The sequence below is a fragment of the Crocodylus porosus genome, unplaced genomic scaffold (genome assembly GCF_001723895.1).
Source record: "Crocodylus porosus isolate Cpor-Errol unplaced genomic scaffold, CroPor_comp1, whole genome shotgun sequence".
NCBI lineage: Eukaryota > Metazoa > Chordata > Crocodylia > Crocodylidae > Crocodylus > Crocodylus porosus.
The window spans coordinates 110,469,397-110,493,181 of NW_017728886.1; the positions used below are offsets into that span (position 1 = coordinate 110,469,397).

A 23,785-nucleotide genomic window follows, 5' to 3' on the forward strand; every position below is an offset into this window, starting at 1 on the left:
ACCCCAGCTGACTTCCTGCCCTTTGGGCAGGGGGCTGGACTCGATGATCTCCCGAGGTCCCTTCCAGCCCAGATGTCTATGAAATCTATGAAATGGGCAATCTGTGTGGGATTTTCTCCAGACCCTCTGCATCTCTGTATACACAGTGCCAGTGCTTCTTTTGGTCTTTGCTCAGCAATGTGTTCCATTATATGGTTAGCTTTACACTCTTATTCTATAGCAGCATTTTTCATCATATAACTTCAGATTAGCATAGTATTGTTGTCACAGAAGAAAATAAAGGTACCAGGCCTTTGCTTGCTGTTTTCACTGGGTTGAAAAAAGGATTGTGCATGGGGAGGCAATTTTCTAACTTTCACTAGGCAAAAAATGTAGTAAATTAAAATGCAGTCCAAGTTTGTCTCTTCAGTGCTAAAGGGAAGTTGTAAACTGGGTTGAAACTACACATGTATCATATTGCTTGATGTCATTACCAAACTACTCAATATGTAATATATTCATTCTTGAAATAGAGCATTATTTTGGACATGAAGTTCTAATCAGCCCCCATATAGGTTCGCAAAAAATATTAGTACTTCAAATGAAGCTTGCATTAGTTGCATTTATTGTTCTTAGTGAAGTTCTTTCCAAATTTTTGAAAGCTGAGTCTCATTCAGAAAATACCAACTGTCTCCCCACAGCCATGATATGGCTGGGAAAGGCCTGCCTGTCTTAATTCAGACATCTCTGAGCCCATTGGAGAAATACCCTGCACTCGTGAGAGAGGTTGTTTTAACTGGAATGTGTTTCAGAGCACCAGTCAGTTTTCTGTCTTCGATATAGGTGATTTATAATTATTGCCTATAATTGTCGTAGCTGTCCTCCCTTTGTGTTACTAGGGTACACTGGGTTTAACATGCTTTTCATGGTTCTGGTGGTACGCTTACCAAAATGCTGGAGAAGTGGTATCTTCTAAAATGGAAGACAAAGGAAGATTTAAGAGGTTGTGTATGTTAAATACATCATCATGTTCATTTGTTCACGTGTACATTTACCTAGGTGTGGTGCCCATATTCAGTTCCACTTGCTTGATTGGGGTTGGTTAGCAGGCAGATCAAGTTTGCACGTTAGCAGTGCACATAATCACCATCATACTACAGAAAAATATGTAATGAGTCACTTTTTTTTGGTAAATAATCATAAATAAGGAGCCTTGTCCTCCCACGGTGGATGTCGGAAAAAATGAAATGACAGACAAATTATGCCCTTTCAGCAGTCTTTCATTTCTTAGATCCTTTAAATAAGAAAATTTTATGGAATACATTAGTAATTCAGTTAATCTTCTTATGAGATCATGATTTTTTCACCTGAGCATTACATTTCATTTCTCTTTCTTTTTAGTTTGTTTTTTTGCTTGCATATTTTTGAATGGTCATGTTGCCAATATTTTTGTATACCCTCATATAAAGATACAGTAACATGAGAATTGCATTTTCACACCACTGTCACAATAGCAAATGGTTTTAGATCTCTCTGTCTGTCTGTCTGTCTGTCTCTCTCTCTTTATATGTATAGAGAATATTTTATATATATATATATATAATCTGTTTGGGAGGTTAAAAACATCTGAATAGCAGGGATTATGAAAAGAGGAAGTGGCAGCTTCTTAACATAGATAGTAGGGGAAGGTGGAGAACTGAGGGACAGAGGGCAGAGAAAGAGGCTACAGACAGAAAAGTTGCGACTTAACCATTGTGGAAGACTGCAGTGGCCAACTAGATGCATCCTGCCTTGCTGTCATCGAGCCCCATTTTGGATATCAGTGTTTTCTTTGTTGTTGTTTTTTCCTTTAATTTTGTCATTTTCCCTCCCTTTTTATATTGCATGCCAACTGGTTACCTGGGGAAATCCTGTGGGAATGACTGTTCTCCCCATAATATTTCTTATAAAGCATTCTTGAGTAGCCGGGTATATGGTTATATGTTGAGTTAAAAGAGGGATGCTGGCTGGTCACACATCAGCTGATCCATGGTGCCTGTTCTGCTCTCTTCCATAGTAAATGTCAGTAATTTACTAGTTGTAAACCATATTGGTGGAGATCCAGCCTATTGCTGGCACACAAAGGAAAGAGTTACTGAGGATCAGCTGACCTTCCATACAGTTCTGTCCCCTAAAAGTTTCAGTAATAAATTCAGTATAATATTTTTTTTCTTTTGACACCCTACATTTTATTGAAAATACAAAAATAAATTCTTAAAAATAGCTTTTGTTTGTTGTAAAAATGGCTCCTTTTTGATATAGGAACTAGAAGAAATTTTAGACGCTGACTGTTCAGTCTGGTTGTTTAAACTAAGGTATATATTTTAACATAAAGGCAGATTTTAACATACTCTTATGCAACAAGCGGGGAAAGTAAAAATGTTTGATATTGCTATTCAAAAAACAGAGATGAAGATTCTCAACTGCTTAAGTTGGTGGACGTGCAAAAACCACCTGATGGGGAATGTTTCATAGCCCCACATTATTAACAAATTATTTTAGCAGTAAAAGGAAAGATACTGGGCTGATGATTTACCCAGGATATTTTCATCAATTACTTTCTGTGACCCTTACCATCATGTAGGGAGTGGAGTATGGCTTGGCATAGTTTCACTGACAGACTCTTCCAAATAGCAATTTAAAGTTAGTAAAGGAGTACGAATTTGGCTTTTAGCCACTACTGGCTTGACAGCTTCACTCATTTTAATTTATAATTTGACCTATTCATCTATGTATTAAAAGTTTTAACTGTCTTTATTTGCTTTCATGAAAATCTTGAAATAAGTAAAGTAAAATTAAGTATACAGAACCATATTTAAATCAGTTATTGTATGGCCTCTGGATGCTTCATTTAAACAGTGAAACTGTTAAAAATAGTCAGTATAACTGATATTACCAGAACACTTTTTTTTTAAATTTTCATTTCTGAAAGAGAAAAGTAAATAAAACTCCGCCCCTCCCCTCCCCCAGATTTCCAGGGCCGTGGGTACTTCTGACTTGTATTCAAATATTTTTCCCTGACACATTTGAAAAAGATCAGAGACAGATCCTGAATGGATTTTTTTTCACTGTCTTGCCAATATAACTTATCATTAATCAAGAGATACCACCATGTTTTTCTTTCTTTTTCTATCCATTCAGCCCTTGAACATTTTTCTGAAACCGTTCAGCAAGAATGCCAATTTTAATAGTGTTTTTTTTTCTTATTTGGAAATATTTTCTGATGTGGAAACAATAAGACCTTTTGCTATCAAACAGCTGTCAGATGGTAGCAGCTCAACTACCAGATTATTCTCTTTGGTGTATTGTTAAAAAAAAATGTTGGTTCAGACATGCATCTGAAATTCTGGCACTTGCATTTTTGTAAAAGATGATTTCAATGGGAAGTCTGCAACACTTTAGTTATAATTCGAACGAAATGCACAAGTTCCTGTCAGCTACTTAATAGAATAAGCTTTGTGCTTTCTATTTCATGTCCACATTCATTAGGCTTCTTATTACAGATAGCTGTTATGTACATGTGAATTCGTACACAGTTGGTTTGTTGATTTTAATATTTCAGCATTTGAAAATTGGGTGCATTCAGCCATCTGACTTCTCTCACCATTTACCAAATGCTTATTTATATTAGTGTACATTGTGGCCCAGGTAAACATTAGTAGACAAAATCTGTTAGCCACTAATCTTGCCTTCCATTGTTGAAAACAGCATGATGAATTTTGGTTTCTTGTGTAAAATTTAAGAGGCTGGTCCAAAAAAGATTCACTGCTACTATGTTTTATAGAGTACTGTTATAAACTAGGATATTAGTTTTAGGGTTATGTCCCCTCATGCTTAAGATGGAAGTGCCTACCCCCCTCATGCTACCTCCCCATTACTAAATCTGGCTCTGAAATTATTAGTGCTGCAGTCTGTGTAATGGATCAAAGTCCACCCCCAGGTAATTGAACAATGAAGTAAAGAACAGTGAAGAAATCAATATGCCCATGGAGATCATTAATGCCTTTTCCAAAACAGCACACTGGGGAGTCTTTGTGAAAAACCCAGTTTACCTAATGTTCCAAGAAATCAGTTGACCTGATGACTTCTCTGATTTTTCTATTTGTGGGCAAAATAATTCAAAACGGAGTTAGCTGCCAAACTCTACCACTTGACATAAGAAAATATCCTGGATGCATTTCTGTCATGGTTCAGACTAAGGCACAGTACAAAGAATAGTCTTCATGGTATTAAAAGATTTTCTTGGACCCCCAGTAGGATTTCCATGCTCAGACACCTGGACTTCTCTATAGACTGTGGATGTGTAGATCAATGGATTCTATTAACTTACATATGGGAAATAGAAGTAGTAGCTAAAACAACACCCCAATATCTCCAGTAGTCCTCCATTGGAACTTGGAGGGTTCACAGACAGCAATTGCTCCTCTCCAAAGACCCACGCATGCAGATCCATGCTATCCTCCCTTTTCTTCAATATCTAGATGACTTCTGGAGATCCCTTCCAGCCCTACTTCTCTATCTTCATGCAGCCATTGAGAGAGGTAGTAAGAGTCTGTGCCTGCAGCTGCCAACAATATGGAGATTACCTTCAAATGTGTTCACCACTGTTGCTGCCACTGCCACTCAAAATGTCAGACTATATCCAGAGGAGGAGCAAAAAACCCAAGCTGAATTGATGCAGCATCCAAATGACCAGGGAGCATTCTGGCTTATCTACCCAAGGTTCTGTGTAAGGTGTGGTGTGTATTTACATTGCACTAACTGATCCCCAGTTGTCTCCCTGCATGCACAAGCTTATGCAGTAAAGCGTATCTTTCTATAGTGCAGCTTCAGAAGTTTCACTGAGTTAATGTTAAATAGATAGTCTGCACAACTTTGCATGATGCTTTGTATTAGGTTTTTTTTTTCAGTGTAGACAAGGCCGCTGGGTCTTTAAAATGCTTTTTTTTTACTCCTAGTTTATCAGGTAAATTTGCCCCTTATTCTTAGAGGGCCTAATCACAAAGATACATTCATTTGTAATTTCCAGGCTGGAGTACTGTCATTGACTCTATCTGAAGCTGAATATGAAGTCAGTAGAAAAGCACCAGCTAGCACAGAATGTGTCTGGTTGATATCTCCATGGTTTAAGCTTTTGTGAAAATATTAGAGCCATATCAGATCCCTTCATTGGTTCACAACCCATTTAAGATGCTAGGAAAAGGTATTGGACCTAGTTAATGCATCAAACCACAGTTAAGTTGAGGCTGTGAACAAACCTTGAGACAGCAGTGCTTGTCTGAAACAGGTAGGTAAAACACAAAACACACTGTGCATTTAATAGTTTCCACTTTGAAATGCATTTGGATTGTTTTGGATCTTGGTGAATGTTAGATTTTAGAAAAAAATAACCTTTTGATTGCTAGAGAATGAGACTTAAAAATATGCAATTACTTGAGCTAATTTATTTTCTTACTAAGCTTTTCTCTACTGATAATACCAGGCATCATTGTTTTCCTCAATCCATTTATCTCTTGCTGTTTTTAATCATTTAAGGAAATCAGTTTATTTTAGCTTTTATTTCAAAAACGTAATAAACAAATATGAAAATATTATGCAGACTACTACTCTTGACATTTGGTTCAGAAATACTTAATGTTTTGATTTAACACAGATAGGAAAAAATTACCTATATTTCAATAACATGAAAATTCCAAATAGGTGGCAGTATACCAGTACCTCATTGGTATATCACTGCTGGGCATACCCTATACTGCAGAGTGGAGTATAGCACTGAGTGTACCTCAATGCTATATTCTACTCTGCAGTGTAAGTATGCCCAGCAGTGATATACTACACCAGTGAGGTGAATCAGAAGCAGAGTAGCCATAGTAGTATGGAGCTGTATGTGAGCTAATATATCCAACTTGTATTTTGAGTTTGAAAACACTGTACACAAAAAAGCGCTTTCAAATTTTAGGAATAAAGGACTGGAGCTTCCTGAGCCATCATGTTCAGTCCCTTGCATGTGCAGGTAGTTATTTCTCCAAATGATCCATAGGATCATTCTCTCAGGCCCTCTTGTACACCACAGCCACAGAGCACTGAAAATGGGGAAAAAGACCTACAGATAAAGAAGGAAGGGGTGAGGGCATTGCCAGTGTCTTGGTAACAACAATGGCAGGGAATCTGTTGGGTTGATATGTGAGGATTTCAGGAATACCTATATATAAGTAGGTACAGACCCCCAGTAAGTAGATTCAATACCTGGAAAATTGTGTCAAATTTATAAATATTCCATATATAAAATCTAATTATTGGGCAGGCGTCGCTTAACATTCGAATAATACAGTAAGTTTTATTAAATGTAACGAATCTGGACAAAGATCTAATTGCAGGACAGTTGACACACTTTTAGACAATATATGTGAAATAGGATGGTGTCTGCATCTTAATTGTTGTGCCTGGGGATAATTTCTTGATTGTGTTCTGCCACAGAAGACTACACATACTCTTTTGCATCTGTTCCTTAAGTTAGTGCCATACAGAAGTAGTAAATTGCTGTTTCTTTCTTCAGAAGAGTGAATGTTCAAGTGATATATGGAAGTGAAGCTAATGCATTTATTGTGTTTCTTAAGAGAGAAAATTATACTGGTTATGTTCAGATGGTCCATTTTTCTCTTTACCTGGCAATCACGTGCTCCCATATCTCCCAAGTACTAGCATTCTGGAAAAGTTTAGTCACTGTAATCCAAAAATAAGAATATAGTAAGAAATTCTCTTTCCATAGTGTAGTGGTGAATGTTCATAAATGGCCGGTCCCTATCTGGCCCCAGACTAAATTCTTAGTGATGGCTGGCAACTTAAACCTAAAATGTAGATAAAGCTGAAATTTCCCTTATCTACCAAAATGCGTATGCTTCCTTGAGTAAATATTTGAAGATTTCTTCAGTAAACAATTGAACATGTTTGTAATTTTACGTATGTAATAATTCCTTTTAAAGTAGATTAAATTAGCTATTTATTCAGTGATGTGGTTCTCAACTTCTTCAGATTCAAGGTACCTCCATACCTTTTGTGAATTGAGCGGCACCCCATTTAAAAAATGTACATACTCCATACAGCGCTTGCTTCCTTGAAGAGATGCTGTGCAGTGGAGGGAAGGGCACTGGCTGGGTGGGGAAGATCCTGAGACTGCACTTCGCTGTTATATCCTTATACCTGGCTTACTTCCTCATACATTTCGATACATTTCAAAGGATCTTGTGGCACCCCAGTGCTCTAGTTGAGACTTACTCAGTGCCCCAGTGCTCTAGTTGAGTATCGCTGGCTGTGTCCAGATGTGCATGGATGTTTTGTTCCCTGGGGACAACTAGCGGTGGCACACCTTGTGCTGCTCTTAGTTGTCCGTGAGGAATGCCTGTGCCATGCATCCTGTGATGCATGGCAAATTTACCTGGGTGGTATAAGGGAGGCTGGGGCCAGCACTGGGCTGGCCCCAACAGCCTTACCTGAGGTCCTAGGGCACTCCCGGGGCTGCAGCAGCAGTGATCCTACTCTGCGGAGCCTGGCAAGTAGGGGAGTGTGCAGCTCCAGGTGGCCAGGCTCCAGCTTTGGACGGTGCATGCTGCCGCCTTGTGTACTGCTCTGCTTTTGTTTTTCGCAGGCTTTTTTGACACCTGGGTATCTACGAGTCAGAAAAAACCTCTCTGTTCCCTTTGCGCTGCTCACTTGCAGCGAGGAGAACAACTGAATGTGTGGTATGTTGCACTGCAAATGTGAGTGTGCGCACGGCCGCACTCACTTCTCTGAATGAATCAGTGGTCATCTTGACATGACTGCTGATTCATTGGGTCAAAGTTAATTAAATAAAATGTAAATTAGAATATCGCATAGCTTCATATTTAATTTAATAGAATTTAATGAATTTTGCATATTTGGTTTAGAAAGAAACATGAGAAGTCACACACGAATTGTTTAGCTACCATATGTCTACTGGTGATTCTTTTAGCCAAGTGCAGATGGAATAGTCTACAAGCTTCATCTGTTTAGTCTAGACATTGTTTTACATCCATTATTTTCTTATGTAGTAATTGGTCTTGTTAAATACGTACACATTCCTAAATAGGAACACCATATAAAAATACTGAAATTAACAAAAGTTTATTGTCTTTTGGTTCTGTTTTGAGAAACGTTTCAAAATTAAAATTTGATTACATCTTGGTTCCCTTGAAAACAGAAACAGCATTAGCTATCAAATGAAAACCATCCTGAGTAAAGTATATGCCCAGGCTGATATCCAATGTATGGGAGCTGCTAATAGACTACAGCAAAGAATCTTATTTAACTTGCTGGTTAATGGCTGTGTGTGGGCATACAAGAATACTTTGTTATTGGAGTAGATTTGGTTTGCTGCTGCTCTTGAATGGAAAGGAATATCTACTGGATCTTTTGTCAATAAAGTAATCTTTAAAGCAAATTATTGCCATTGAATTATTGTTATTGTGAAATAAACATATTGGTAGCAGGTGGCTTAACCAAGCCCTCAATAAAAATAAGTTTGAAGGACCGGGATTGCAAATTTTATCTTTATTAGAAAAGATATACAGCTACATTACAATGATACATTTTGTCTCAGATAGGAACCTACTACCTTCTCAAGATTATTTTATGTTGTAAGTAAACCTTAAGAGAAAAATAGAAACCATGCATGTGGATTATTCCTATCTGTACCTAAACTGAAAAACAAATACAAACAAACAAATAACACCCCCCACAAAAGTTTATTATAATATTGACATGCTTTTCCAAAAGTGGGAAAGCAGAAGACAGTTTTCTGCATTAATTTATCTTGGGGTTTATTTTTAAAGATATACAGAGTTTTAATGTTTTTACAGAGTTTTTATTGGTTCTGACTTAGTCTGCAGTTGAAAGCACAGAGATGCATTTAAAATGTGAAGCTTTAGATGAATGGTAAAACAAATAACAGCTTGGAGCTATAAATCACATATGGTAATAAGTGCTGTTTAAGTGATGTTGTATCCATGATGGTCTGGGAAATATGCAAGGGGCAAGAGTTTTTGTGGGTTATACCTTTTATTGGACTAACTGCTTGGTTGGGATAAATTTAGAAATCTTTCAGGTATCTCTCATCCTCAGGTTCTATAAAAAAAAAAATATATATATATATATCACCCACAAAAACTCTAGCCTTTCACATATGGCATTATGTTTATCAGAGTTTTTTAGCGTATGATAGTGATGGATCAATTGCCTCTAAATGTCATGCTACCGTATTTACTTGAATATAAGGTGAGTTTTTCTCCCAAATCAGCGGGGGGGGGGGGGGGGCCTCTCGACTTATATTCATGTATAAAGAAGGGGGGAGCAGGAAGCTGCTGTGGCTGGAGTCAGACACACAGCAGCCTCCTGCCCACCCGTTTGCTTCCACTCTGCAGCTTCTGCACCCCCACCCACCTCCTTTCCACCCCTGTACTATCAGGTACAGTACAGCTCTGGCTCACTTAGAGCACATGGAAACTCCTTCTGTTGCCCAGCCAATCAGCAGCACCAAAACTGCTGTATGGCCAGGCAAGGCATGAGCTTCCACATGCTGTGCTCCAGGATGGAGCAGCATCTGACAACAACGGGGGGAGGGAAGGGGCAGAGACTGGGGGCAGGTTAGGAGGAAGAGGCAGAGATGATGGGGAAGCTGGTGGAGAGGGGTGCAGGTGGCAAGGAGGCAAGAAGGCTGCAGGGAGGAAAAGTGGGTAGGGCAGAAGGCAGAGGTGCCACCTGGCACCCCACCCCCCCTGCCCTCCAGCCACTGCTTTTCTTCCTGGGGTGGGGGAGTAGGATTCAAGATAACCCTCCAATAATTAGGTTCTATAACTGAAAAGTTATAACAAATGTATGGATTTTACATGTATATAATCTAATTATTGGGGGTCATCTTATATTCACGTAAATACGGTATATGACAGAGGCTGTAGTTTTTCTTAATAAGTTTAGCTTAAAAGTGAAATTCTGCCTCCTGGGTAATGTCTTGCATAGAGGTAAAAAAGCCTAAGCCACTTAATTGCATTTGGTTTCTATTATTGAATATATATTTATATACAACCTTAATAAAGTCTACTTTATAAGCACAACTGTGAGCTTTATACTGAAATATAAAGCCAAAGACTATTGTAATAAACTTTCTATAGTAACAGAATAATGATTCCAGTGTACTAATAATTGTTCTGGATTAATTTTAACAAAATGTGTTTGTCTGGTTCCAAGACAACAAATTGTGTGTGTGTGTGTATGTGTGTGTATATATGTATATGTGTGTGTGTATATATGTATGTATAAAAAAAAAATACAGTACACATGCATACACACAGTAGTCCTCTTCAAGAGTTTTTCTTTATGGCTTTACAAATGTATTTACAAACTTTTTAAACTTGTTTTCTTATTTTTTTTCTGTCTTTACTGATAGAGTAGATATTTGTAGCATCAGAGTGAGAGAGAAAAATGGTAGGATAAATCAGCATACATAAAGGAAGTTTTGCTGGAACAATGTTATGAATTTCTGGAAGTGCATGTAGTTATATAAGCATGATGTATCGCATAGAAGCAATACTGTGTTGTAAGTTTATTTCCTGAACTTACAATTAGTCAGCTCAGTTTTTTCACTCTACCTTAACATTGATTATCTACTGCTTAAAGTGAGCCTTTGTTTAATGTGGAACTAGTGTGACAGAAGGGAAGTATTTTCAGCCAAGTATACATCATATGCAGTATTCCTTTGACTATATAGCGGATGTTTTTAAAATTAAGTAGTTCTAAAAATGGCTTGCATCTTAAATTTGACTAAAAATAGAATGGAGGGGAGAAAGGAAGGGCAAAAGAGCTATTTTATGTAGCATACAGATTGTATCCTTGTATGTGTGCCTTTATATCCACGCTTGTTTTTCCTAAGTTGAGGATCCGATAATGTGGGTGCATATTAAATTCAAGGGTGTTTTAAATTCTCAAAAACATGGTAAATACATGAATCAAAATATACTTCTGTTCATAGTCAAAATTACTTGGAAACTACTGATAAAAATGTATTTTTTTGTGTTTTCAACAAAGATCCGAAGATAAGAGTACATTGTCTTTTCCATACATGGAAGAAAATGTCATCAATTGATCTGTGTGTATATGTTCACTTTCACTATAGTGCTCAAGCTCAAAGATGTTCATATCTTACTGAAAGGGTGCAGGCCTAGTGCTTTTGCCCAGGGACTAGAATTCTCTTATTTGGACTTTGCGGCTCTGGTGCCAGCATTTAACATCATCTGTGTCATGCAGCATTACCATCAAAAGGCATTGTACCTCCACCTTCCATCCCCATTGTGCATTTCTTTTTACTTTTGCTTGAAAGGATAAAGGACCATCGTGCCTTCTCCCCTACACTCAGATTTAAAATATGTCCATCCTGCAGCAGTGCCATGTATGCCTGCAAAGGACACTGCAGCTATCAGTATTGCCTCAGAGTCCCTGGTAAATGCTCCATGTGAGATGCCTTTACATCTAAGGCCACGGCAGAATGTGAAATGTAACTTCAATCCTGGAACTCAATGCCATATATCCACCAGTGCTAATTTGTCAGCAGAATCATTCAGAGCTTTGGTACATGCATTGACATTTTGCCACTCCAAGGTTGGTTCCTAAAAGGGGTTGTTCCAGGAGGCACCTTGTTTTATCTTCACCTTCATTCTGTGTTCACAACCCCATGAAGATATCATAAAAACCTCAGTGCCTCCAAGACACCAAAGGCCATTTGTCTTCTTAAAAGAGAGATACGAAGGCACGGTAAAATCAACCTAAAGAATGTGCAGTTTAGTACCAAACTGTGACTGGCTGTGTTTTGAGAAGAATTTATTTGTAGTCATAGCTCATTCCACTAGAACATAAGCAGTGTACGTAGACTCTGTCTGCAATATCTTTATAGCTAGGCTGACCATATAGTAATCCTGGAAATTCAGAACATCATATGGGATATCTGGAACACTGCCCCTGCTCCCCCTGTGCTCTCACAAGTTGGCAGAAGCAGGGCTGCATGCTGAACAGGCAGTAGTGCCTGCCTGCCTGCAAGGTGCTCCACTCCATTAAAATCCCTGGCCAGACTGTTCCCTGCACACCTGCATTTCTGGGACACCCATTATAATTCCCAACAGCCAGCCAGGACCAGCCTCTGAAATCTGGGACTGTCCCAGCTAAAATGGTACATATGGTCACCCTATCTATAGCCGATATCCACAGGACTGGCACCTGGAGCTCTGTTCACAACTTGTACTGGTTTGGAGTCACCCACAGTGAGACTGTGCATACAGAAAATAATTTGAAGGAGAAACGGATGTTAGTAACTAGAGTTCTTTGAGACGTACTGTTCATCTGCTCCCCACCCTCTCTTTTCTGTTTGCAAGAGACTTTAGAATTTGAGAGGAATTGAAGAATAGGAGATATGCCCTTTATACCCTTCATGTAAAGTGTGAAGTAGGGGTGGGATTTACAAATGTCCTACATGTACTGTTAAGGCAGAAAGTCTCTGAGCTTGGCATGTGTTGTGGCACATGCATGCCTGCAGTGAGGGTGTCCAGAAACAACCCACCACGCAGATCAGAACATAGAAGCTGGCTTCAAGGAGGGGCTTTTAGTACATGAGGAGCTACAAGGGAAGCTTGAGAATTGCAACAGGGTTTTTTGCTAATGTGACCAGTGACCAAGTACTAGCAATGCTATGTTGTCATCTATAGATTTCAGTGGTAACATTTCATTTATCTGACTGAGGGAGCTCATTTCTCTGGGATGCTGTTTTAGGCAGTTAGTATTTTCTTGGAGACATCACTGCATTAGGATTATACTCCTTGGGCTTGTTGAAGATATGATGCAACCAATAGGGTGACTTGCAAAATTAATTTGTTTTTAAAAAAGAAAGCTTAGACTGTGAAACATTCGTTCATTGGCAAAGTGGATACTTCAGCAAATTTTAGGGCTGCCAAATCGCAGGATACGTAAAGATTTCACCAGAAATCCTTTATTAGAAATAGGAATATAATAAATAGTGGCAGTCTAGGGTAAATTAAAGGAATTTGTATGAGATAGGATCACAGCAAATTTTGAATATATAGGATTTCCTAGAAATCTGTGGAGAAAAATGTATATCTTATGGAGATGACATATGTAGGGTTACCATATGTCTGGGTTTTCCCAGGCATGTCTTCTTTTTTAGATCCTCTAGTCTCCATCCGGGTGGTTTTTTTAAATATGATCAAATATCTGGGATTTTGCTCTGTTCAACTTCAGAGTTTTTCCTGGCGCTTCCCAATTTGCCCTAGTGAGGAGCTGCTTGGGGGTGGGAGCAGGGTGATTGGAGACAGGGTGCACACACATGGTCGGCATGTAGCCAGGCAGGTGGTGGAAACAGCCTGGCAGCTGGATACAGATAAGTCTGGAGGGCAGGGGTTGGAGGGTCAAGGCTTGGGGACTGTTGAGAGGGAGTGTGCGTGTGTGTGAGGGGGGCGGGAACAGATGGGTGGGGGAGGCACCTGCCCCTCCATCAGGGTGGAGGTGGGGGTTTCAGGGGCAGCAGGGATCTGTGTGTTCTCTTTTTGGAACTGGAAATATGGTAACCCCTAGTATGGATGTGTGCGATTCAACAATGTTTCAAATATATAGAGAGTGTATACTGTTTCACACAATTTTTGTATAGCCTTTCCCCTTCTTTTATGGGCTCATGTTCTGAATTTTAATTATATACATAACTGGCTGCCTGGACAGTAATGCAACTGTAGAGGTTGAGTTGCTGAGGCATTGCCTTTATATCTGCCTTGTATCTTTATATGCAGAAATTCTTTTCAACTGCATGAAAGTGCACAATTGCTCTTTACATGGTTTTTATGGCATTGTGGAGAGATGGCCACAGAGAATATCTGTCTTTTCCTTTAGTGCCCTTCCCAATCTCCCTATGATTCTTTTGGGATGGGTCAAGTTCGGTCCTACTCTTTTCCATAAGAGACCTTACTACTTGCATATTTGTGATCTAGTGGCCTTGTACAGGCCTTAATTTTTCAAAGATTCTGAATTTAAATTAACAGAGCGTTTTCTGTGCTCAAGCATACAAGGCAGGCATTGTGGATACAATCTGGATCCAAAATCTGCACCATAAATGCATATCTTAACTACTGCATCAGACTGTCTCCCAGCTCTGTTGAAGTACCTGACCTAGAACAGTGATTCTTTTGGGTGCAAGGCACCCTTCAGAAAATCCCAAATCTTTGTTTTCATTAGTTTTTTGTCTATGGAAAAACAGATCTATTTTTATATTGCAACACAGTTTTGAAAGACTACAACAGGTAAGAATATTTCCATGCTATGGATTCCCATTTGACATCTCTTGGTTTGTCTTGTGAATTATGTTGGCATTAAAAGATCTCAAGGCACTCCAGAGTCTTGCTTATACCCTGGTTGAGAATCACGGACCCATAGGCTTCTTTCAACCCCCGTGGCCACATCTACATGAGTGTGGATGTTTGTTTCCACTGGGGCAAGAAGCACCTTGTGCTGCTGCTTCTTGTCTCTGGGGAACACATGTGCCACACCTCTATGGGGGCATGGTAGGTTTTCCCACGCAGCAACAGTCCTGCTGCTCAGAGCTTGGCCAGCGGCTGGAGCATGGATGGCCCCAGCTGCCCAAAGCTGAGTTTTGGGCGATGCACACTGCTCCTGCATACATCGCTCCCCTCCCCCACTTTTTTTTTTTTTTTAATAGATTTTTTGCCCCCAGTATCTCCTAGGGTCCCTAAAATCCCCAGTGCTGCTCCCTTGCATCACAGAGAACATGTGGATGTGCGGTATGTGGTGCCACAGACTTGTTCATGAGTCTGGACGCAGCCCATGAGTCTGTCCTTCACCAGCATAAATCAGAAGTTCGCATCTTATTTACAAGTTGAGATTCTCTTTATAAACTTAAAAAAGAGTAGTAGTAATGGAAATGCTGACACAGTCTTATTTTCAGCAGCATTACCAGGTGTTACTGTAACAAAAGCTTTTTAAGGACTTCAAGAATACCACAAGGGCAAAATCAGTCTCTACAGATGTTTCCTTCAGTTGTTTGAAGGGGGAGAGCTACTCCTGTTTCTGATTGTTTCAGTTGTCCCATTTCCCCTGGGGTTTTACTTAGCTTTATTTTTTCTTTGCCAGTTGTCAGAATAGCAGAGTTCTCCTCCAAAAAAGAGGATTTTTTTTCTTTCTTAAAGACTTGACAAAGAGAGGGTGCGTCAGATAATCAGGGCAAGCATCTTTATGGTAAGGATAAGCACTTAGGGAGCAAATTATAGCAAATGAAAGACCCTGGAAATACCATCGTTTTAGATAAGTATATTGTGGAGTAAGGACAGGAAATTACTTGCAATTTTAAAGTATTTGATTCACAGTAGTTGAACCAATGGCAAGTTTACTCTCTCTACAAGGAAGGTCTCTGGTTTTTGATGAAAAAGTTAGTTGGTTCACCTGGTGAGTTTTATTCCTGTTTCATTTTTTGTGTTTAAAATGTGTTGATTGTTATCAATTGCAAAATGGGAACAAAAGAAAAATCTTTTGGGAAAAGGTGGAATGCCATGTAGCTATAGCTCTCAGGGAACAGATGGTCTAATCATATGCACTTAAAATATTTTATCACATTTGGGGTAATTAGATGCTAGAATTATGAAATTGAGCTGTGTGTGTCAAAAGTTGTGCATTTATAACGTCCTTTGCTTCTTTTTATCACTAGAGTTGCATCTTTCTTGATTTCCAGATTAAGAAACTATTTTAAATGATTTTGGTGTTACCAGTTACATTTTTAAATAATTGCAAAATGATGCCTTAACATTTTTGTTGCAAGTAAAATGAATGCACAAGTGAAATGTGAAAATATGCCATTGAGAAATATTAGTGGGAACACTTTGAATTAACATTTTAGTCTCCTAAAAATAGTACTCAGACAGTTGGAAAATTGCTTCATTTTTGTGCTCAAGAGTATGATTGGACCTCATTTACAAATTACTAATCCCGCTCAAAACACCTCTTTCTGAATCAATGGCATTATATTAAAACAGAATATGTTATATTTAATAATCTTTAGGATTGTATGACAAATTGAGGTATGTGAATTTAAAGACAACTTTTTGGATCAGCTAATTTTGGGTGACTTGTATTTTATTCTAAATGTAAAATTTAGCCACAACTTATAGAATATATATCTATAAATGAGTTTTTACAGATGATACATTTTAATATTTTTTCATACTATTTTCCAGCAAGTAATTAATTATTTTAAATCAATATAGATTTTAAGATTATTGAAAAAGTATTAGTAAATTGGCCTAAAAAGACCTTGTACATAATTGGTCTTTCCTTCCTCATTTGGCAGAAATATACTTAAAACATGCAGGGTATCTATTTAGCTCCCTCTTAAACTGACAGTTTTCAAGGTTTCTCTCAGAAGGATCTTCTGTTCCTACTTCTAGTTCTGTTGTTTACTTTCATCTACCTTTTAGACTTCTGAGTTGCCAGTAGTCCAGTCTGGTCGTCCTGTCAGTATGACCAGCTAATATACCTCCATTCAGGTCCTAGATTTGTCAGAGGCAAATTGGTAGTTGCCATCTTACTTTAATAGTAAGTTACAAATAAATGGATGTCAGCTGTTGTCACTTGCTCATTTATAAACCAAAAATGTAGTAGAACAAACAAGGAGCTGGGTTTCTTGTGGCTGTATGAGAACTGGAATCACTGTCCTTTGTCTTGTACAATAGGTTTCATGAAATGCTGTCTTGATACTACTTAACTCAGTATTGTATTAATAGGTGCTACTCCTGACCCCCAACTTCTGTCAAGGTGGAGGAGACCATTACCTCAAAAATGACTCTTTCTCTTGCTCATCTCTTGCCTCCTGAAGGGTGGTGATTTTTAACACACCCTGTGAAGCTTTCCTGATTTCTTTTTTTTGACCATAGGAAAGAGGGAGCAGAATGGTTTGTGGTTCCATGGAGATTATATAGGAAGTAATTTTGTTATGTTGGAAAGCTTTTTGAATTTTTATTGAAAATATTTCTTCTGACTCCAGGACATTGGAGTTGGGACTTTCTACAAATGAAGAAAGCTCTGTTTTAAAGCCTGGATGGATATTCTATTACAAATGAGTCAAAAAAGAGAGAGGAAGTATCTCATAGTTGCAAATATACAAAGAACCCAGTGGTCAGACAACTAGTACACACAAGAAAAGCATGCTTGGTTTATAGACCAAGTAAATAATGGTACCTTTCTTTTTTAGCAAGATAGTACTCAGTGAGGTGCTTTCTGGATGGAAGGAAAGAATGCGAGGCATTGAATCAGCTATTAGATAGAAATGCCAAAAAGCCACGCTGAAGCACATGATCTATACAAAAGCTGGGGAGCTGGGTCAAACTGAATTGATGCCTCTTCCAGTAAAGCTCTGGGGTCTTTTTTGTTTTTTCCCTCGTGTCAGTGCCCATGGATTCCATCTCTATCTGCTGCAACAAACAGAAGATTTTTTGGCAACAGTTTTAGACATGGGGGGTTTTTTGTTGTATTTTTAAGAAATATCCATTTTACTGAATTAAATCTAAAAATAAATCGTATGGAATGTCTTCGGTTTTGTTTTCCAAAGTTTTAGATTTTGCCCTCAAAAGGTGTAGTTGGTAAAGTTTTTCTTGAGTACAGCTGTAACATCCTCATTCTAGGAAGGATCACAAGATAAGGACACACCAAGTTTTCGTGGTTAATAGTAAGGTAATTGATGCTGTTTATGTTCAAATAGTCATTAAATGTTTGGTTAAAGGTTTGAGATAAATGTTACTAAGAACAGTATTGAAATGAATGAGGTAAACTTCTGAGAACTGTTGTTTCAGGCTAACTGCAGATTCAAGTGGTTGACTCCTATTGATTTATGCTGTGTTCACATTTTGAAGAGTCAGACATGTAAATATTTAACAAAAAGAAAAAAAGGCTTATAATGTTAGGTGCACATATTCCTTTTGTAGCACTGTATAAGCCTTTGTAGCACTCCTGGAAGTGAGTTCAGGTTGTTTGTAGTACGAAAAAGATGGCACATCTGCCATTTTCAAATCTTTTGTGGCACCACTTGTAACCTGTTGACTTGTACTTGTATACCTACAGAGGGTCTTCAAGAGTACTCCTACTCCCCTTCCTCATTTCCAAAGGAAGCATAGCAATCCTGGCAGCCAGAGCTGATCAAACAAACAGGAGGCTGATCAAACAAACAGGAGGCTGCTCTTTAGCTCCTGTTGTGCCCTGGCTGGATAGCAGGTCTTTGCTGGGACTTAGTAGCACTTCAGCTAGGGTGTACACCTTCTGGATTTGTGTACACCCTCATAATGCTCTATTTTGTAGTACTATATAAATGAACATGTGCATATAGCCAGATTACAGGAGAAACCCTTCAGCAGGAAAAATTCTTCCAGATATTCGGAGGCATGCAACTACTTTTAAGTGTTCCAAATTTATACATGTTTACGTGCTCATTCCAAATCTTTTTAGCTCTCAGAGCTTGCTGGTTCCTAAACTGTGGTCTTGTGGACCAGTAGTAATTTGTGGAACAGCGGACAATTTGCAGAGAACTGCCTGGTAACATGGTTCTGGTTCTTTTTGTTTCCACCTGCTACATTACCCTTGTGCCTGCAGTGTTTGTGGGGCATGTCAGAATTTTGTTAAACTGTCTGTATTTTGACAATGTCATATATTGGCATAGTTTATGGTTGCGGTGTTCTCATTAGTTGGACTTGTGCCAGAAAGGAATGAAATGCTGGAGCTAGTTTCAGCATTTTTGGTGTTCTACAAGTTCTTATTTCTGGTTCAGGGTGTATTTAGTGTGTAGAATTAAGTCATCTCTAAACAGCTTATGAATAAAATACTGGTTTTGAAGTTACTTTCTTTGGTTACAGCTATAATATATCTGTTTGGTGTCTCCTATGGAAGTTTGCCTTATGCTTGTTTTGCTTTTTAACAGGTCACCTGAACAAGAATCATCAAAGTAAGTGCTATTGCAAGGGTATATAAATTTTCTACCCTTTGATCTGAGAATTCAAGATACGAAATAAAATTGTAAATGGAGCGAAATCTTTGTAGACCTGTAGTTAGTTGGCGGGGTGGGGTGGGAGGGAATGTCATTTTATGTTATATACTTCTAATTTAAAATAAATCATTTAGGAACATGGTGAATCTGACCTGTCTGTGTAAGTGCTTAAATATCATTCACAAAATATATTCTTTTAAAAATGTTCTGACAAATATTTTGTAGAAGTTTTAATAATGCTGAAATCCACTGATGATTCATCTGGTAAGTCTGCATATAGCGCCATATCGTATTCTATTTAGCAGTTTTGGACAATAAGTGTGATCTATAATCTGGTATTACAAAGTGAAATCTGAAAATTTATTTTATTCCTCACAAATTGTCCTAATATGATTCATTTACATGTACAACCTCAGTTGTTACATAGTACTGACCTACATGACTCAAAAAAAACTCTTAGGTGAACTATTTAAATTAGCAATTACAACTTATAATATGTATAATAGTTATGTTATATTTGTGTTTTGTTGTTATCATTTGTACCCAAAAATGCTGTCCACTAAAGAGGTGTTTAATGATCAGTGATTTCTGAAGCCTGTGAAAAGGCTAAAATTGTAAGTACCTTTCTGGAAATGAATAATGGGCATTGTTTTAAAAATCAACAAAAAGACAGGCGTGTCACATTACTGATGCACAGCAGTAAAAATGAACAGTAGAAATTTTAACACAAAGCTAAGCTGGCCTCATGGTGCCTTGTTACCTTCAAGGCTGTTGACGTCAACAGCTTTCAAAACTTTGAAAACCAGGAAACCATGGAGAGTTAAGGTGAAACAGATTTTTGTCATTTAACATCCTGCATTTCAGAATTTTAAGTACATCCTGCTACCCTAATGCAACATTAACTCTCTGCCTGGAGCCCAAGGAGTATATATGAGCAATGGTCCAGAGAAGGTAGCTCCATAATTGTACATGAGAGTTCTGAGAATTACCATATTTACTCAAATACAAAACAAGGTTTTCCCTCCCAACTGTAATGGGGGCAGGGAGAGCGCCACATCTTATTATCAGTCACATACAAGGAAATCTTACTAAATACATTGTCTGTCATTAAACTGCTGCCAAAAGCAGTACATGCTCAGCAATGGAAACCAACTGTGAAATGGATTAAATGCAGCCAACATTGAGCGTGACCATAAAACATGTGGCCTGTATTGGGCCAGTATGCTGATGGGAACCTTTTTTCAAAAAAAGCAAATTTTGTTAAAAAACACACTTATCCTATACTTACAAAACAACACACATTAAACATCCTTGTTTTATCAAGACTTCACAGCACAGAAATAACTATGTACTACATGTATTAAACCTTTAACATGCATCAACTTCCCAGAAGAATCAAACACTTACAGAAATATTTTCCTTCATACAGAACCCCATGAAAAAACTCTTACCTCAGTAACCACCCGAAACTTTCTTTCCTTCCCAGTAGTCCTCTCTTGGTTTAGTGAAACAGGTATGTCCAGTCCTTTTCCCTCCACTTCTTCTCTGTCTCTTCCTCTCCAGTCTTTTCCTTCTCCTGATTAATGTAGTATTTCAGTTTATGCAGCCCCAGCTTTGGGCACTTCACTTTTAGTGAAAGCCAACCCCTTAAAAACCCAAAGGTTTCTTATTTTCCATACACTAGTTTTAACACATGCTAATAAATCCTTAATAATGTTTCCTCTGGTCTCTTTGATATGAGTCCATATAGTACCGTCTCCCACGTTAATGACGGATTTATTTTGGTGATACTCAAAAAGCAGCAGGCCTTTCCCATGCCCTTTTTGCATATGTGCACTCCCAAAACATGTCCCACTGTTTCTTCTTCCCTGCACCTCTATCTTGGACACTTTGATAAGCTCATCAAGCCCCATCTGTATTGTACTTCTCTCACTGGCAAGATATTTCTTACAACCGTCTACAGTAGGTAAACATGTTTGCCTTTTAGTTGTTTACCTACCACCGCTCTCCACACATTCTTCACTTGTCCTGCTGTGAAGTTTCCCACCAGTGCCATCCTGTCTTTCCCCCTTACTGCTTTCATCAATTTCTTATGACCCTTCAGCACCTCCAGCCCTACTTTCCCTGTTTTATACCTCTGCATGAATCCTTCCATTCTGATGTAATGTGTGGTAGAGGTAATGCCCCAAGAGAGAACTTACCACAGAGGGGAGAGCTGCCAAGCCGGCAGAATATTGCAGAGAACTGGAAGTCCAGTGGGAATGAAACCATGGTAGGGGAAAATGCCGTGGCAACAAAAGGAGAAAAAAAAGCATGATGAGCCCAGGAAGAGCCAGGATCAGCTCTAACCCCGGCATGGACCCTGGCATGGCAGTGCCGATTCGCCGCCCAGCCTCTTAAGGAGACAATAAAAGCTCTGACAGAGTCGGAGCAGGAGGGACCAGAAGTGAGGCTTCTGTTGGGGCCACAAGATCCCCAAGGAGGAAAGAGCTCCAGGCAGGAGCAGTGCTGGCTGCCCCAGGAAGAGGCACCTGGATATGAGACAAGCCTGCGAGGGCTAAGGTACTTACCAGAAGCAGAGTCGTGGATCCTGGGCGTCTCCGGACGTGATTGGACCACCAGGGATCCTGCAAAGGAAAAGAGAGCTGGGAGTCCAGACCACAGCCGATACACAGCCAGGGAAAGTAAAGACGTACTAGGAAACAAGATAACCTGGGGACAGGAAGGACCGTAGGTTAGTCTCACTACAGCTTGGAGCCCAAGCCAAGTAAGGTCCAAGTCCTATTGTTCTAAAGTAATTACAAGATTACCACTGTGGCTTGCCCTAGTGGTGGCCACAAGATAACAGCTTAAGGTTGGTGTAAGGCAGGATATAGGGGAGGCAGAGCCCTGAATCGGGAAACCGGACAAATAAAGTTAAGGAGGGTGTCAGAGAAGGCGAGACATAACATTTTACTCCGGATAACAAACATATTTTCCATCAAAGACGTGGCAGTAGAAAACCCCTGAAGGCCTTCCAAGACTAATAAGCCAACTTCAAGCTATCTATTTCCCAAGGAGATGGCAAGGCCTGGAAGGTCTATAAGAGCCAGACGTGCTAGCAAACACCATGGGAAATTGCAAATGAATTAGTAGTTGCCAGACCCATGGATTCCTAAAACAGATCTGATGTACTCCCCATTACCTCAAAATTGAAGCTGTGTGAAATCAGGTGATATGTGCTGCTTTCCCCCTGTTATTGCCTTCCATAGTGCACTTACATATTTTCATAGATGAACAGTCCCAGGTCTGGCAGCCCCCATCTCTCTTGCTTTAGACAGGTCAGCTTTAGCCAGCCTTTCTCTTTTTTGGCATTCCAGAATACACACATTTCCCTCCTGTACTTTTGCTATTTGCCACCACATCAGTGGGAATACAATTCCTGTATATAGAATAATTGGCATTAACACAGCCCTACCCACCTCCACTTTTTCAGACCATAACCAAAGTATTAGCCATAGCCTTGCCATCAGCTTTTCCCATGCTGTATTATGTTTTCCTTCAGCATCCATCAGGATCCCTAGCACTCTGATTTCTCTCTCTTTTATTTGAATGTCCAGCTTCCTAATTCCTCCAGTTCCCTACTCCCATTATCATGTTTTTCAAGCTGTTTTGTTTAGCCCCTGTCACTTCTCCATACTCTGTGTGCTTTAGCACCCTTTCCACTGAAAGTCTATCTCTAACATTTATATTATCCATGTACCATACACAGTTTACCTCACCCCCTTCTGGTATGTTTACTCGATTATGACTTTGTCTTTTCTTATTCTTTGTGCCTATGGTTCCATGCTGCTCACAAATAGTAGTGGTGACGGGGGCACCCTTGTCTCACCCCTGTATGCATTTTAAAGTCTTTGCTTAGGTGCCCATTAATTTGGATTTGACTCTCTTCTTCTCTGTACAATAACCTTATCCAACACACATTTCTCTGGGAACCCCATTCTTCATAGTACCTTGAATATGTAATCATGATCCATTCTGTCATATGCTTTCTGTACATCTAGGTTTGCTATAACTTGATTCCTCTATACATGCTATTAAGGCAATGAAATAAACTCCATGTAGTTTGTGCTGGAGTCCACTGCTCCTGAACACAGCATCTACATGTGTGCCTGGGACCCACAGCATTTTGAGCTAGGGTGGAACTGCCCTGGGCTTGCAGCAGGCCTGGGGGTTCAGCCCCGGGCTCCAAGTGTGGCAGTGTTGGGCAGTAGAGGGGCTGGCTGGGCACACAGGTGCTAAAGTACTAGATAGCAGGTAGATCCCACACCTTAGCTCCCTTGTACCCAGGCAACCCTTGTCACAATCTACATGTGCGTTTCAGTGGAGTAAGTTACTCTGCCCTAAGATAGCATAGCAGAGTTAATTCATTTACTGTGCCCTAATACCAGTGTACTTGTAAACTGTGATGCTTTACTGTGGAGCTAATTAGGTCAACTCCACAGTAAGGTGTACGTGTAGATGTACCCATTGTGTTTGTTTTCCTCTCTTGGATGTGGGACAGTATATCTTTGATCACCAGGGGTCCTGGCTTTCTCTGATTTAAAAAAAAAAAAAAAAAATCACAAATTCTCTGACAACCCCTGAAAATCTTTTACTAAAATTTAAAAGCCCCCTGCAGCACAC

General features: G+C 39.2%; 1 protein-coding gene across 2 annotated transcripts in view; it reads left to right on the plus strand.

Moving 5' to 3' along the window:
• The window catches only part of PTPN3 (protein tyrosine phosphatase, non-receptor type 3), a 215,595-nt gene that overhangs the window by 109,396 nt on the left and 82,414 nt on the right, over positions 1 to 23,785 (plus strand). For both annotated transcript variants that reach the window (XM_019540646.1, XM_019540653.1), the window contains one exon: positions 19,055 to 19,078. In XM_019540646.1, the coding sequence (XP_019396191.1) occupies positions 19,055 to 19,078 (24 nt within the window). The remainder of the gene's footprint in view (positions 1 to 19,054; positions 19,079 to 23,785) is intronic.